The following is a 17,437-nucleotide window of genomic DNA, read 5'->3' as shown; positions in this document are numbered from 1 at the left end:
GACACTGATAAAATGTAGCTCAGATTTCAAAATTGTTTTGTTTGGGGTTTTCATTATTTTCTTGTACTCAGATTTAGGAAAAAATATTTTCAAAACAGCAGAAGTAAAATTAGCTAATATCTTCTGTGTTGTTTTGTATCTAGATTAATCACACATGACTTTACAAGAGAAACATTTTTATTAAAATCATATATAAACTGTTTCTCTGACTTCCTGTATGCTTCTTCATATCATACAAGATTCTTTCAGGTACAGATTTCCAACTACAGAAGAAAAAAGTTGTTGAGTTTTTGTTCTGTCTCTTTTTGTTTGTTTGTTGGGATGTTTTTTACAAAACGCCGGTGATAGCTTCTCTACTGCACATGGCGAAATATTTAAGAATAGATAAGAATACAGACATGAAGAAAGAACGAATTCTTAAGATGTTTCTTAAGAAATATCTGCAAACATTTCATTGTCTCCCTTCAGTGAACTGGGCTTTTCCTTTAGCTGCCACTGTAAAAATATTTCACAACACATAGTTAGATGATACAAAATAGGAATAAGAGAGGCAGTTTTGTTATCAGAGAGCACTGGAAACTGAAGTCGTAAAAATTTCAGGTATCTTTGATACATTAAAATACTTTCAACTATGTAGGAAGTGAATACCAACTTAGGCGCTAATCCTGCAAAGCCTTAGGGATTTTCTTGATTTTACACGCTGTGCTGTCCTACTCAAGTCACTGAGTCTTTATAGTGGTAACTCCCCGGGCCAAACCCCGCTTCATGGAAGTGCCGAGGTATTCGCCACTGATTGTCCAAATAGGAACACTGTTTAGGGATACTGGCCAAAAGAAAAGTCCGTTAAAGACAGTACAAAGATACCCTGTTAACTTGTATATGTTAACAGTAATGCCTATATAAGTTAATAGTATTTTTGTTCATTAGTTAATATTAATTGTAAAATAGGATACTGGATGAGGCCTTTTATTCTTCATGAATGCTTAATCCTGCATGATTTGAAAACATTAAGAGCAGTATTAAGCTATGAATGAACATGTAAAATAAAAATATTTATTTTCCAGTCTAGATTAATATACCATATGGGTGCTGGCTTTCATTGTGTAATTTATTATGGGAATGGAAATAAGCACCATTTTTATTTGGAAATACTCTAAATTCAATTACCAATTTGAATATACTAAATTATTAAAATTACCTCAATTTGAGGAGCCATTTTTTTTACTTCATCAATAAAAATTGCTAAGCAGATCATAAACATTTTATTTTACCTTACATTCTCCAGAATATTTTAGAGTATCACTTTTACTTTTGTCTTTAAACCTTCAAAGTTTTTACTGATATAATGGAACAAGTCACAGGAACACATGCCTAGTTATAAAATACTGTATATAGATCTTTCACCCCATCTCATCTCCACTTGCTTATTAATTTAGAAAGGTCACAATACTTAAATACACGAGTTAAGTTTATTATGTTGCTCATGAGTCATTTTAGTCTACAACTACATTATATAACACTATTTAGTTTACACACACACACACACATAGAGAGAGAGAGAGAGAGGGTATTTGTAAAACTAAATAAAGATTTTCTAATGGTATCTAGGTTTTGAAAATTGGTCTGGTCAGTGCCAATTCTGTTTCCTAGGAAGTCAATAGTATAGAAAGTCACTGTAAAAATGTCCATTGACTTCAAAGACAGTAATCTATGTCAAGACGGAGAACCTTGCCAACCTGATACTAAACAAGTGATATCAACTTGTTCTTAAAAAGAAAATAATAATAGTGAGAGTGCAGATGCTTATATATATAAGCATATAACTGCCTGATCAAGCCTACAAAACTAGAGACCACTGATACGCCTTTAGCAAATTAGGTGCCAGCTTCACCAATATATTACTCCTGTTTTACACAGTTGTAAATCTCCTGAAACCAACAGGAGTAGTGCAGTGGCAAATCAGCACCTGAAGGCTGTAAAGGTTCTTGTCAGTTGATCTATTAAAAGCTTGCATTTGCCACTTAGAGCAACATACAGACCTGTGGGACAGCAGCATGTCATGTGGTACATGCATTTCATTTAGATTACAGACTGGAACAAGGTTATAGCCTGGCTATTTAGACAGGTAAGCAAGCTGCTCTCAGACAAAATCTTGCCGTCACGGTCCAGCCTCTGCCCATGGTGGAAGCTCCTGTTTCACCTGGTGGATCTGCTTCTGGAGTTCATCTTTGTCAAGTTTCATTTTTGCTTCTAGAACCTGTCGTAGAGACCCAATGCTCTCATAGATAGCTGCAAATCCTAATTGCAGGCGAAAGTTGAATTAGTTTATAATCAAAAGCAAAAGAACATGAGATAACTAATATCAGGATACACTTTCTACCATGACAGTTCATTTTTACACTAGGAGGATGGCAAATGTCCACAAGAAAAATAGGGCTTTAATTGTGCTGCTGTGCTGATGGCAAAAAATGCCCCGAACGCAGCCAAACTATGCCTGGGTACATTTTATAAGGGGGGGGGAACAATTTTGAGCTAATAGGATGTCACCTCTTGTTGCTGTGAATTTCAAACTTAGTGAAAATCCTTCTGGATGCCACAGGTGCAGCCATTACATCTGTCCCCCAAAGTCTTTAAACTACTTTGGTACAATCAAACACATTTTGCAAATTATTATAGGTCAAGCACTGTCACCATAATTCAGAATAAAGAACTTGTTAACTATGGTCCTACCAGCATTAACTTCAGCTTTCATTTCTTTTATATCTTCATTAATCTCGTTTTGAAGTTTGCCGATACGAAGATTTATCTTTTCTTCATTCTGTTTTGCTTCATGTGCTTCCATGGTTATCTTTTGCAGTTCCTCTATTTTATCAATTTTCTCTGACATTTGGTTGAATTTCATCTCTATAGCCCTTTCACTCATTTCCTGGTGCCAAGAAAAATAATTTTAATGGGTTACTCTGCATATGAAATTAGAGTGGTCTTTTCCAGATATGCAATAGGTATTAATTAATTATCATGTCCTATGTGAAATTTAAAGGTGTAAGGAATTATACTTTATTTCATAAAACATCTTAAACTGTCTTGATTACTGTAGGCTAAAATACTGATGTGTTTAAAAGTGTTCTGATTTATTTCAAGATTCTCAGGCCATGTGAGTGTTATATTTGACATCAGTGGGAAGAGAGTTACACAGATACTGAAAACCCCACTCAAATAATAGCTCAGTTACATTATATTGTTATTAATAATGCTTTTGTGTACTTTCTGAGAAGTATTATTAGAACATTTTTATTGAAACTTACAGCGTTTTCCTTAACAGTCAGTGAGAACTGGTCAATTTTTTGCACGAGCTCTTTTTCAATCCTCTCGTGTTCCTGTTCCAACCAGCTACGTGCGGACAAAATCTGGCTGCTGAGTTCCTCAATAGCATTTTTTAATCTAAGAGCATAATATAAATTAGGAGATATAAGAGAGCAGAACTTTTGGCCATTCAGCAGTGATTGTTTATGATGATTTTCATAAAAATTTAATGGTAATTTAATACATTTTTGACATATTAAGGTGAAATTATGAACTTTAAGACTATTACATTGGATAAAGTAACATATTTAATTATTTTAGTAAATAAAGCATGAAAGAACACGACAAAATAGCAATTATTTATATGAACCACATCGCAACATTTTGAGGCAATATGCCTCAAATACAAATGCAAATAATATATATGATCCTAAGATAGATGCAAATTCTTCTCAGTTTAGGAAACAGAATGTGATCATCCATTCGTGTTATAATCTTCATGTCCATGGATCTTAAGCCTGAATACAGATTTGATAACCATTTCTGCTAGTAGCAATGGCCGTTTGTATAGCCCTGACTCGTGTCACCTATACCTACCTCAAGTTTACACCAACCACTTGTGCCAGTAAAACTGTTTCTTAAGACAGAGTGGGGAAAAGATCAAAGAGGGGAAAAAAAACTTTTTTACAATGAATATTTGAAATCTGGATCTCTTATCTGTCTTTTTTAATAGTTTTACTGACATAACTGATGGGATTGCATGAGGATGGCAATAAGTGGTAAGGGGGAAAGAGAAGGGCAGCTTAAGCCAGAACTGCCTCTGAATGAAATGCGTGGAGAGGAGTCCATATTTGGATTAAATATATGCCTATAAATCTCTAGTAGTAGTTTAAATTCTTAGCTGTTTGCGTCGTTAGTTCATCACTGATGATTCAGGCGTTCGAGGTAGTTGTATACACATATCTGCAGCCAATTTAAAGCAGCAACCCCTGGTGAATTGTGGGACTGGCTTCCCGGTTTGCCCAGCTCTCTGCACTCACATGTGCCGTTCTTTGCTTTATGAGTTCCTTGCAAAATGGTACTGGGCCACTTCTACAAAAATACTTACTATATGTGCATTAATACAAGTTCTGCCTGAATATTTAGCTAGGGACTTAATGGGATTTTCAAAAATGCCTAACCAGATTAGGGGCTTATTTCTCATTGCAAACCAGTACCACTTGACACACCATGTGACATCCACATATTTAGACAGCTAAATGCTTTTGCAGACCTGTCCCTTAACTGAAGATTACAGGCATGCAAAGGCCCTCTGGTTTTCGGGCTGTACGGTGGTGACAAGGCAGGCTGTCCCGGAAGGCGAGTACTCACTTAATGTCCAGCAGGTGGAGCTGTTGGTTGCTCTCTTTGTAGGCGATCTTCAGCTTTGCTTCTTGTTGCATTATTGATTGCTCTACTCTGCTCAGAAGATGAGAAATCTGAAACAGAATTCTGAATTTACTAGTTTTCGACAAGATTTTATCATGTAATCTCATTTGGGACGTTTTCATAACATTAGAGGAGATATTAAAGAAGGGCCATTTTTGCTGACATTTCCCAAATTATCAAATTTGCACATCTTTTTAGCATGAAAAATATACCATCTCACAAAACAAAAGCAGCAACATTGAGAAAACTGTAATTTGTCAGCCATAATTAGCTTGAGCAGTCTTGCCTTGAAAGCATCTGCCTGCTCTCTCTTTTGAGATACCTGAATTCACAAGATCCATCCATGAGATACCTGAATTTACAAGAGCCATACATCTGAACATATCACATAAGCAGAATAAATGAATAGCAAAGCACTCCACCAATACTGAGTGATATTCTTCAGCACTTCATATATAATGGCTATTATATTGATAAAATTGCTGGATTTAATTGGAGATATCCTATTACTAACAAAATATTTCTCACGAAAACAATCATCCCAGTTTTACAAAGTTCTGTTTTATATTTAGAGGCATATATCTGATTTTACAAGATGCGTGACAATATGTTCCTAGCGTGCTAACATGCCAAGGTACTATCCAGAGTCTTTCGAGGAAGCTAAAGTGAATTTTAACCATTTACCCGCCATAAAATGAAGATGTAAAATGGTTTTGTTGCCTAGGAAAATGGGAAGACACTGAGATGGAAGTATGCAGTATCCTTAATATCTTAAGCCTCTGCTTGCATTTAGTGCTCCCTTCCATTCTCATACAGAATGGAAGAAAACCCCAGCAGACAGATTACTGGAGTCACAGAACCCCAAGCCAGCTTTGTGTTGCAGACCTTCAAAACCAGTGTTCACATACACATGAAATCAGCCTGGGAAGGCCAAGAGTCAACTCCATTGTCCCAAATATACTTCTAAGTTATGCAAAAAGCTGGGGGGAAGATGAAAGGGCATGGCTGTGCATGAGGTATGATCTATTTTTATACCGAGGAAACAGGGACTTAATAAGTGTGTACTCTGGTCATATAAATATCCAAGTCACTTAGTGCAACACGAACATATAGGTACTTTCTCCTCTTCACCTTTCTTCTCCCCAGTCTGCATCTGTAAGGGCTGAATCTGTAGCAAAATACCCCTAATAGCTATTAATGTCCGTGCACATACATTGGGAGACATTACGTCTTTATTCCAGTCCTAACTTCTTCTTGGCCACAATGCTATTTCATTCTGCCAAAGGTAGACCTCTTGCTTCCAGGAAGCCAACTCACAGTCTTTGTGAAATTTAAATTTTATAAGTTGCTACTTAAAACTATGTTTTTAATTTACCGGATTTTTTCCAAAATATCTTGTGATGAGATATTTGTGTTTCTTAGCATAGCATATTGTGAGTTTATAAAATACTCTGATAATTTAGTAAGTGTAGAAAATGCACCATTTCTTTATTTGTGGTGCGCACACACACACACACACACAAAGAAAAAAATGTCTCATCTATGCCAAGCTTTAGAGCAATGCGATTTTTGTTGTATATGATAGAAATGCTTGCTTGCCACTTCAGAAGATAAAGAGTGACCTGGTCCTGTAATAGGTTATGGAATTTAGACCTTCTATTTTTTAAACCTGTAAATATGACAGAATCATAGAGAATGTCTCCATTGATGTCTTTTCTGCCCAACTCCAAGAAATATCCTGGGATAGATTTTGCTTTCTGACTGTACAATACAATTGGTTAATTCTCTGAGTTTACTTATTGTGTTTAGCAATTATTAATTTCCCAGACACAGATCTAGACTGCATCAGAGCATATAACAGCACAGAAACAAAAACTGTTCTACTCTCACTTGCATTTTTGCTGAAAAGGAGGCAGAAATAGGAAGAGCTAGGCCATGGCATCACTTCCTACAATCCGGTCCTTGGAATAGACTTGTGATCCCAGATGAACATTTCAGGTAAAATATTTGGATAAGTCAAAACACACAGGGAGAAACTCTGGTGCCTGCATTTTTACAAGAGTTTTGTATAGCATCTGTGTTAACAATCTACCCTCAAGAAAGTTTTCTCTTTAGTCGTCACTGAAGTTTTCTCATTCCAGGAGTTCTTTTAGGTACCTTTAAAATGATACTAGCCCCCTTTACAGAGCATGCAAAAGGCAGCAAGCTAAGGACTTTTTTTTTCTCAGACCAATACAGGAATGCAGCTTGGTACCAGTATTCAATGTAATAAGGACTCTGAGCAGATATCTCTCCATTTGTAAATCTGTGACCTCCCATGATAATAGCTAACAATGCTGGTGTCTGTGTGAATTAGATGATAACTCTTACCCATTCGCGGAGCACTTCGGTCTACATACCATACCTGTATTTCTGCCTCTTTGACTTTAGATTCTAAGATCAGTTTAGAGGTGTGTTGATCTTTACTTAGGCTCTGAAGTCTTTCATACGTAATTTTATGCTCTGCAGACAGTCTGGCTAACCCAGCATCACACCTGTTTGGATAAATGATACCAATCAACAGCTGAATAGAATGTAAGGGCCAGGCTTTTAAAATTATATATTCCAGAATGGGCATTTCTGTGAAAGCTGTCTAGCAAAACATCATGTTATAAGGTTCTAAGAAATGCTGATATATCTCATAATATTCAGAAAATTGCTCCCAAATGGGAATAGGAGTCAAATAGTCTAACAAGCACACTCCTGTTTTCTCAGCTCTGATGTAATAGGTATTAACTGTGTTGTTATCAGAGTTGGGGAAATCACATTAGAAATTCAAAGATGCAGAATTTCAGTAAGTTATACTTTTCCCATACTCTACCAGACAGCTGCTAATGTGTGTATAATTTGGCCTTTAGCTTGATTTCAGTAAGTCACATCACAGAGTTTACTTATTATATGTAATGAAAAAACAATTATGAAGACTATTTTTTCCATATTGTAACTGTGTTCTTCTGAGGTTTGCATTCTTATTTATACTTTTATTTGCAAAATAGCAGTACACAATTAATGCATGTAGTAAGCAATGTGAGGCAAATTACAGCCACTTATCTATATTTAGCTAAAACTGTCATTTAAAGCAATGGCAATTTTGTCTCACTAAGGACTAAAAAATGCAGTACTGAAACATAATAATTATTGATTCCTTTCTTCACATTGGAAAACTTCTCTATGCCCTAACATTTTCAGGACAAATGTGCTATAGAATCTGTGCATTTTCTACCACATTTCAAAAATGATTTTGTCAGATGGGTTTCGTCTACAGTAATACAGTAAGGGCATTAACTGAGCTGTAAAAATATAGGTACTGTAATTCCAGGAGTAAGACCTCTGAGAAGTATGAGTCATGTATATTTTTTGTTAAGGGAGATATGTAATGGCCAAAGTTACCAAATCTGATACATGAAACTGATGTAGAACAGGCAGCAGTTGACAATTTGAGGGAGAAAAAGGCAGTAAAAATTGGACAACTACGGCAGTTTAAGTCATTACACAAACCAATGACACATTTTAACATTTTTTTAAGTCACATTTCAGTTGGAAAGCTTTCACTTCAACATGCATTTTCTTCATCTCCATTATAGTAACTACCATTGTTATCATTAAACATGAAAGGAAAGTAATAGCTAAAATGACAAATAGAGCATCTGCTTAATAATATGGTACAATTTCAATACAAAAATAATAAGTACTGCAAAATAATGCATAAAAATTAGAAAAACTGTGGAAAATCATTTAGCAGCTCAGCATAGTGGGAACAGTTAGTAATATCTGTAGAAAGACCAGCTAACATTTACATAGCAGTGAACCGTACTTGTAGATCTTACAGTCAGGCTGCCTGTTTAGAAAGATGAGGTGTCAAATCCCTCCATGCCATTACAATCAGAGAAAAGCAGAGGAATGAAATCATCTAGTATCTATTCACCAAAAGCCTATGGACTCAAATAAGTGGTTAGTTTTGTTTCCCTGAGGCATGACAGAAAATATAAAAAGCAACAGCTTTGCAACTACTGCAGCAAATGTGAACAGCAGGCATCTGTAATTGTTTTCAGGCAAATTATTGTTTTGGATTTGATTACAGTGCATCTCTTCTCTGGGGAACTCACTTATATGATCAGAGAGGTCATATATTTGTAAGGTAACTGAAATAGTAAAAGTTCCGATCTGTGTTATGCTAGTGTCAGCCTGGTGTATATTAATGAGATTACTTAGTATTTCTACAGGTATACTGTAATCAGCACCATTTAAAACAAAGTTGAAGTGAATTTTAAATCCCATTGTCTGTAGTTATGGAATGTATTTGATGTTTATCCTGCTATGTTTCTTTCAAACAATATTCCATATATTAGAGGGGTCAAAGAGAAGACATCTCTTTGCTCTATGTATTGTATGCACTCACAAACACCTGGTGAGTTTTCACTTGGAAGAAAACACTAGTATGCTGCAAACACAGAATTAGATTCTGATATCGGTTTTGTCAGTGTACATTTCAAGTTGAAGATTTATAGCAATTAAATAATTTTAGTCCAGGCTTCTACTAGCTTTCAAATGGCCAAAAATACATTAGTAAGATTTGCATATGGAAAACCATGGTCTTTTCAACAATTTTGATTCAAGTTCACACTACATGATGAGTCTGAAGAAAATGAGCAATCTGAAAAAAACTACTCATTAGAGTTTGGACTTTTTCCTTGTTTAAAAAAACCCTAAAATTAGACAAATCCCCACTGAATTTTTTGTATCTCTGAAAGTTCCAATTTGATGTTTCTTTATAGATTCATGATAAGTGACTCTAAAATCATTTTTTAAAATATAGCTTAAATCCAATGTTCAGAAATATTTAATACCTAGGTAATAAAATCGGACCATCTATATAAATGTAGCTAGTGGAGTGTGGATATAAAGACAGAAGTTGAAAACAACTTTTTTGAAGTTTGGTCATCTTAAAAGTGCATGGAAAGCAATGAGAAATGGATTAAGAGTTCTAGGAGGAATACTAGTCAAAACCATAAGAGGTGAGGATAAGGATATGAAAAGTCAATTAAAAAAAATAGGTATATTTCTAGCTTGCTCACACAACAGTTAAGATTGTATACAAAGCCATTTTGTACAAAGAAATGCACAACAAATAATTCTCTGTCTTCATGTCTAAAATGTTGAAGTAGGCCATACAAACAACCCGTTGTAGTTTTTCATGTGCAATTGCAAGTACACACTGTTGAAATTTGGGGCAAATATGCATTAAAATGGGTTTGTTTTACTCTTACTTGATTTTGGAGGGCATTTTCTAAAAGTTCCAATTACCAAGCTGTGTACTTATGTGCAACCAGTAAATGAAGAATAAATGGAGAGATGATTTTGTAGTGCCAAGTGTTCACAGTTTCAGGATACAGTATAAATCCAGAAATCAATAATGTTTAATATAAACAGTGAAATTTTCAAAAAAATGTCTTCCAAATCATAGTTTGCAAAGGCAGTAGTTATTTTTCTGGCACACTGTAGAGTAATTTTGTTGCTGGTGATCTTTAAGAAATCAAAACCTGATGGTTGTTCTATTCTGTATCATCAGTGACTAGATAAGGCTGAGAACTACATCAATACTCTGCAATAGGATACTATATAGATATGCCATCATGGCATGTATACATTTATAATATTCTTGTGTTATTATTAACAGGAGATGTTTCAATTAAAATGGCAAAGTTTCAGTGAAAAAACAAGGAGCTGAAAACCAAGTTGATATGTCCAGGGCATCCACTGGGCAAGCACAGAAGAGCTGTAGATTCTGAATAGCCTGGACCTGCAAGGCCGCGTGGGTCTCATTGTGCATGTCTCCTGCACAGCAAGTACCCAGAGTGCAGCACATGTATTGTACTTACCAAGATCATACACGTAGTGCCTCCCAGATGCATCAGATTCATTGTCCAGTGTAGCAAAATCTGCCAACATGTGATATGTCCAGGGTGTGTGGAATGAATCAGATCGATAATGCTCATAGAAATCAACTGCATATGCAAAGTAGGCCTAATCTACACATGTATAGTGGCCACTTCCCTGGAGGTTTCAGCTATCGGACAGCCGCTAGAGACAGCTATTGCTGTTGTTCTGATGAGGCTGCCTGTGTGTAGACTTTCCAGAGAAATCATCATAGTCCATAAGATATTTTGTACATAAATGATAGGACAGTACTTGTCTAATATCTCTAGAAATAAAATCGGTAAATCTGTGTTATATAAAACTACCAACATCAGGGGCAGGAGGCTGGAGTAATCTGGGTCTGTTAACTCTTTTAGTAATGTGTCACTGAATTTAATAAAGGTAACTGTTTATATTAAAATTAGTAATAATGATTGTTAGAAAAATGCACAGCATCATTTTTGCTGACCACTGTAATGATATTTTATCATCGCATCCATAGATAAATAATACATAATTAGAAATGGCCTAGAGGCACAAGCTGCAGTGTAGATACAGCCTTCCCCTGCAAGGGTTTTTAGTTCATGTGCTGATGCAGGTGAGGTCTGTCCGAATCCCACTTCTCCAGACGGTGGGTAGTGTGGTTTGGGAGCTGTGCTCCAGAACTGCATGTGTGTGTAGTGATCCCCGTTCTCACCATTAACAGCAGCAACCCTCAGGAATTAACAGGACAGCTGTTCAATGATGTATTGATATGTTACAGAACAGTTGGTGTTAGGAAATAAATAATACTTTCTGCAGTACTGAAGTTGAATAGGATGGTTAGTATGCATGTAATTAGTGGAACTGAAATTTGGCCAGAATCCTGACATTGACACTAGAGTTTGTACAGGATCAACATACGCAATTTGTCGTCAGTCACCACACACAAAGTGAGTCCCAGCAATTGTCCATGTGCACACTTCTAGCCTAGAGCAAGCGGGAGCTCTGAGTTCAGTTAGCTGAGCCTCCTTCACTGCAGCCGGAGGCATACGTGGCACCTTCACTAGGGCTCAGAACTGACTTCGCTGATGCCCAGTAAGCTGGTAACCCACAGTAACTTGATCATGGTTCTAAGGTTTCAGTCTTTGAGCTCGTCTGAAAGCCAGCAAGACCAGATATACTCCTTAGATTTTGCTGGAGGGATTGTTAAAGTAAAATTGTATTAAGTGAGTTCATCCCCTTTTATATAACGAACATTGGATAGAGTAATCAGAAAGTGTTTCATCACAGGGAAAGTTTCTATTAACTATTTGTATAGCACCAATAGCTTAAGATTGCAATCTTGCTCATGGTCTCTAGATACTACCATAATCATTATTCACAGGAACACTAATTTTCATAGCAGAAACTAAATAAAGAAGGGCAAATAACTGTCTCTTATGAAACACTGCTTTAACTCGATTTCTGATAAAGGAAAGCTAATTTTCTTCTGCACACAAGGAAAGTTCTTATGTAGAGTGCCTAATGCTGAATAGAAGGTAACAGTTAAAAGACAGTAAACTGAATCTCTTACGGTAATCAGCACAAGCATGCGGCCTTCATTGCGCAGTCTGCCATAAGGCAGACTGGTATAGTCTCCTGCAGCTTTCAGGTAAGTTGCAGCCCAAGCGAAATGAAAGGGAGTTGCCCTAAGTAAATAAAAAAAGAAATCCTGGCACAGTCTCTGCTAGTCCTCCACCATTCCCCATTTCAAGTACTCAGTCATGTAGGGCCCCGTCGTGAGGCTCATGCTGGCACGTGCTTATTCACGTGAGATCTCTTATTGAAAGTAAAGGCACTATTTGCATGAGTGACTGTTCACCAATGTGAATAAAAGCTTTGCAAACTGGCAGTAGTTGTGTTGCTCCAAATATGGACCTTTCTCAGCGTCTTGTAGGATCTCAGAGTGGGTCTTTTACATAAAGAGAACAGATCTAGGCATGTAAATTGGGCGGGGATTCCTCAGTGGCATATAAATATTTCTTAATTGCTTTTTTGATCAGACAAATAAACCTGTCTAGTACATTCCTGTTTATTAAAGGACAGTGTGTAACTTTAAAAAAAATCAGGTGCATAATGAGTATTTAAAACCTCTCTACACTATTCTTTATGAAGTAGGCTATGAAGTTATTGTGGAAATTTTGGACTACCCAAGACAAACAATTAATCTAACAGAAAACTTTAATTAAAGGAAAATCCCTCCTTGAGTACTTTTTGTAGGCTATTGAAGGTATCAGTAAATCAGCCAAGGTAAATAGCTGTCAGAACTGGTTGTGCAAAAAAAGAAAGAAATTATCTATACAATATAGATAATAGGACAAACTCAGGACAAGTGTAATTCCACTGAAATTACCAGCCAAAATAACAAATTAGGTAGGTCTGTTTCCATAGTTGTACAAACCTTCCATCTTTTGAATTCATCTTTACAGACGCTTAAGCAAATATTTTTGTTGTACGTACATTTGCAAAAGTGCCAATGATGGTACAGCTTCAAGACTGTGTAGTTGCACAGTTGTAACCAAGAGTTTGAAGTAGCTTGGAAAACCTCTATTATTATATGCTTTTCTGCTCCCTACATGTCAGGTAGCCCATGTTTTTAAAATGGCTAACCAATAATTTAATGCCCATATTTTTACTTCTTAAAATATATGCAAAAATGTGCAATTATGATGTTCTTTACAAGTGCAGACTGTTCCATGCTGCCTTTATAGTAATTGTGCTAATTAATTTGTTTCAAAAACAGACCAATCTAACCATAGTAATTTCTAAAGCTAAACCCAGACCAAACGGCTATGGAATCTGAGGTCATTTATTCAAAGTTAATTTCAGGAATTAAGGGTCATATTGTTAAATTTAATATTTAATACTGGAATGTTGGATTATTATTTGTTTTCTTGAAAACAGTGAGCAAGATTATCCTGGGAATTTTGCCAAAGCTGAATTCAGACCCTTATCAATAACATTGACATTCATACTTCAAGACTAAAACAACATTAGCTAGTCCCCAAAATATACTTCCATATTGACATTTACCTTGCAACTCTTCCCCGAAGATCTCCTAAACCAGAAAGCTGCCGCATTTCCAGACTCTTTAGGGTAGAATTTGTTCCATAGCTGAGATTATCTCTGACACGTATCTGTTCCTGCAGCATCTACAAAGCATCCATATGCAAATATAAATTCAGTTTGTCACATTTAATGTACATTTAAAATCACTCCTTATTTTTCAGTAGTTCAGTAAAATCAGATACGGTTTTATTATTACTTTAATAAAACCTTTGTCTGGTATCATACTGAAACAGATACCTTTAGGTCATTTATTATTTCTTATTTTTACTGTCCAATCTGCACATAAAATACTATAATCTATATAAAGTATACATTGACAATGGAATGAAGACTTCAAATACTGACATTTATCCATCTGTTTTTCCCACCACATCCATGTTGCTCATTGCAGCAGAGGTCAGACCTGAAGCCACATATCTGCATATAATTAGCTCATAAAAATGAGCACTTGGGTTTGGCTACTTGTGTTGTCAGTAAGTCGGAAGTAAAAGAAAGGTTATTGCAGAATTCAGGCATTTCCTAGTGTTTATGCAGCGCAGCCTTTGGACTGAAGTTCAGCTGGGTATTAGTGTCACATTAATTCATTTTCTCTAGCTTTTCCATGTTGCTCTTGAAAGCAAGCTTATTAGTACCACAAAGGTTTCTGTGTTTATATGCTAATATCCTGAACTATTTTTGTAGCTATTGAAAGAATTATATAATTTGCAAACAGTTTTTCAAGTTATAAAAACAACTTACAAGCCTACAGGATCTTCAGATCTTATCTTAACTTCACTTATCCTGTGCTAAATGTTCTTACTAAATTAGAAGGAATAAGTAGCTGGGATGGTATTAGTCCTATGAAAAATTCTGAACATACCTCAATGTCCCGATTAAGCTGCCGCACGATTGCGGTTATGTTTCGGATGTGTTCTTCCAAGAGCTGCCGAGCCAAGCGGTCGCCCCCGCCTTTGTTCTGCATTCTGTGCAGAGTGGAAACAATGTCCTCCTTAATGCGGAAAGCGTGCTCCACAAGGGCCGCCGTTGTTTTCTCATGGCTTAGGATCCTGTCTTCTAGCTGATCCACTAGGCTTGCAGACGCCAACGGGACCGCTGTCAACGCTTGGCTATGCAGTGGTATGTTTCGAACCCGTCTGGTGAAGAATATTCAGCTATTGTTAAGCGCTCACCCAAAACTCGTAATGTCTTTTAGCTGGAGATGTTAGGGTACTATCTTAGTAGCAGTACTGGGTAGAAACACCAACATACTCACAGAGAGAGGACCCACTGCTACAAATAAATGGATCTACTGTTTGCTACTACATGTATCTGGTACAAAGGCAGGTCAGGATCTTTTTCCTACTCTTTAAGGAAGCTTGCAAAGGGATAGAATCTTAACAAAAGGACATTAGCATTATAAAAGTAGTTGCAATTCAGAATGATAATTTGATTAAGAACCCAAACTCAAGACACTTTTATTGAATTTTAGAAGTAATGCTCTTTGTCTGTATGCTTTTCATCTTCATTCAGTCTTAATCAAAGCAGTAACTGTAGAAAGTAGATACTGCAAATTAAATAAAAGTAGACCAAGATTAAAAAGGAGAAGCTTGCGTCTATTCCTTTTTTTCTGTACATACGGCTATACTGTAATACCATACAGAAGCTTGTCCTCCCTTAAACTGGACAGGAACAGATGTAGAGGTAGAAACTGAGGAGAGAGCAAAATTATGACAGGCTTTTCATAGGGCTTCTCATAGTCTTAAAAGTCAAATTCTCAAAAAAAAAAAAAGAGAGAGAGAGAGCTCTGCACTGCCTTGCATCCATGAAAAGCAATGGAAGTTCATTGATGCTCAAACTTAAAAAAATCAGGCTATTGATGCATGCAGTCTTTTTCAGCAGCTATGTTCTGTAAAGAATAAAGGAAATTTTTCAAAAGTATAAGCAGAAGATACGAGTTCAACCTCTTTTGAAAGAAGAGATGTTTTTCTTCAGACTCTGTTATTTACTGTGCATTGTCCATGCTGTTTCATGTTAATGAGCCAAATTCACAATTTACTGTGATCATCACCATAATGATGTTGATAGAGATATATGAGGACTAGCAAAGGTCAGTTCTTGCCCTGACTTTTCACACTTATTCAATACTGTTAGAAGACTTTGGCCAAAGTATTGTATCCTTGGACTTTTATTCAGTTACAGTTTCATTTATTTTCCTTGAAAAAGGGTTAAGTAGAAGCCAAGTAAGGAATTGTGATTTGGGCCATGATTTGAATGACTCTACAGTATTTCACTTTGCATACTAAACGCCAAAGTTCAAAATTACAGCATTACTATAAATAGGGAATTAAGAGAGTCACATAATACTCTGCAATATGAAGGTTTTATTTTTTACATTCCAGACTGTACCTTTCAGAATGGGCAAGAGTTGGGAAGATAGGGCTTCGCTGGGCCATTTTCCGGTCAATAATTTATGTCTGTTGAAAAAGTACATATTGAATTATTTAACAGTTTATATCTGGCAGTGAAATGACTTAATGCTTTTGCTTTATGTGAACCTTTAAGTAAAGTTTAAGGTTATGCTGACAATTCTGATCTTAGAAGAGTTTAAAAATCACTTATGGAATAAATGCATACAAAAATTGATACAAAAGAGCAAAAGAATGAAAACTAAAAACAGCTAAAAAGCCTTTTATAGTGAAAACAATACTCCTGAAAAGGGCAAGGTTGACAGCCTTGAAACTGAAATCTGCTGTTGACCCACAGAACTGGTTTAGCAGGACGGAAACAAACTTCTTGTCCCCAATCTGTCTGCTGGTCTCAGACATTATCAGTCAGTGAATACAAAAGTAAGATATACAAGATTATAGTAAAGCTTAAGAATGCATGGGCTAAAGAATTCAGTAAAAATTTTTCATGACAACAGATTATCAGGGATAAGGTGTTCTTCACGTAAAAATACTGGCAGTCAGATACCTAACTGAATTGTTTTAGTGGGCGCTATAATTTAGCAAAACAGAGTCTTTTAACCATTTGTTTTCAAATCTGAATGGCCACACTCTGTATGTGGTAAGTATATAAATTCTGTTTTTAATTGTTAGACGTAGCCAGCCAGACTGTGATAGATGTTGAACCAGGATAGCTCTGTTAAATAGCTTCAGTAAGACATTTTAGTTGTCTTAGTGTGAGACCAGTATATGGCTCAGTAGCTTTGCTCTGATGACAAAAATTAAAAAAAAAAAAAAGGTTGGTAGCCTTAATCAAATCCAACTACTGCACCCCATATAAAACAAATGCATGTTTTTTAATATGAAGATGGCATGAATGAGCATGACAGTCCTGCTGGAGGCCTGATCCTGAATTCCCTGGGATCCTAAAATCCTCACTGAAAATCAAAGGCTGATCTATGAAAACAATTTTGCAATGCTGATGAAACCTGGTGCAATATGGTGTACAAATAGAAAGAGAAAATCAGGGTTATTTAAACAAAGCCATCAACTTTTGAATATAAGAAAGTGGTAGGAGTATCCTTGGAAATCTCAGAATGCAAAGCATGTTTGTGCTTTAGAAACGTATGAAAGCACTGCCTAAAAAACAGCGAGCAAACATTGTCACAGTATGCGTGTTCTATTTATAGCACAGTGCTTCAGAAACTACAAATTAGAAAAAAAATAGTTTTAAGAGA

The 17,437-nt window shown here is 36.1% G+C and overlaps 1 protein-coding gene across 1 annotated transcript; it reads right to left on the bottom strand.

Annotated features, from left to right (window-relative positions):
* Nucleotides 1–1,808: 1,808 nt before the first annotated feature.
* On the bottom strand, nucleotides 1,809–16,208 carry FAM81A (family with sequence similarity 81 member A). The gene is made up of 8 exons (XM_026084018.1): nucleotides 16,162–16,208; nucleotides 14,636–14,909; nucleotides 13,741–13,859; nucleotides 7,136–7,265; nucleotides 4,675–4,781; nucleotides 3,306–3,441; nucleotides 2,731–2,926; nucleotides 1,809–2,298 (listed from the first exon to the last, which is right to left on the bottom strand). Exons 1-8 carry the CDS (start codon nucleotides 16,206–16,208, stop codon nucleotides 2,159–2,161), a joined length of 1,149 nt encoding a protein of 382 aa, XP_025939803.1. The 3' UTR covers nucleotides 1,809–2,158.
* Between the last annotated feature and the right edge of the window lie 1,229 nt (nucleotides 16,209–17,437).

The sequence above is a fragment of the Apteryx rowi genome, unplaced genomic scaffold, assembly GCF_003343035.1.
Source record: "Apteryx rowi isolate R43461 unplaced genomic scaffold, aptRow1 scaffold_624, whole genome shotgun sequence".
Classification (NCBI taxonomy): domain Eukaryota; kingdom Metazoa; phylum Chordata; class Aves; order Apterygiformes; family Apterygidae; genus Apteryx; species Apteryx rowi.
Note: the sequence above shows the minus strand (reverse complement) of the source record. Positions and strands in the feature narration are given on the sequence as shown.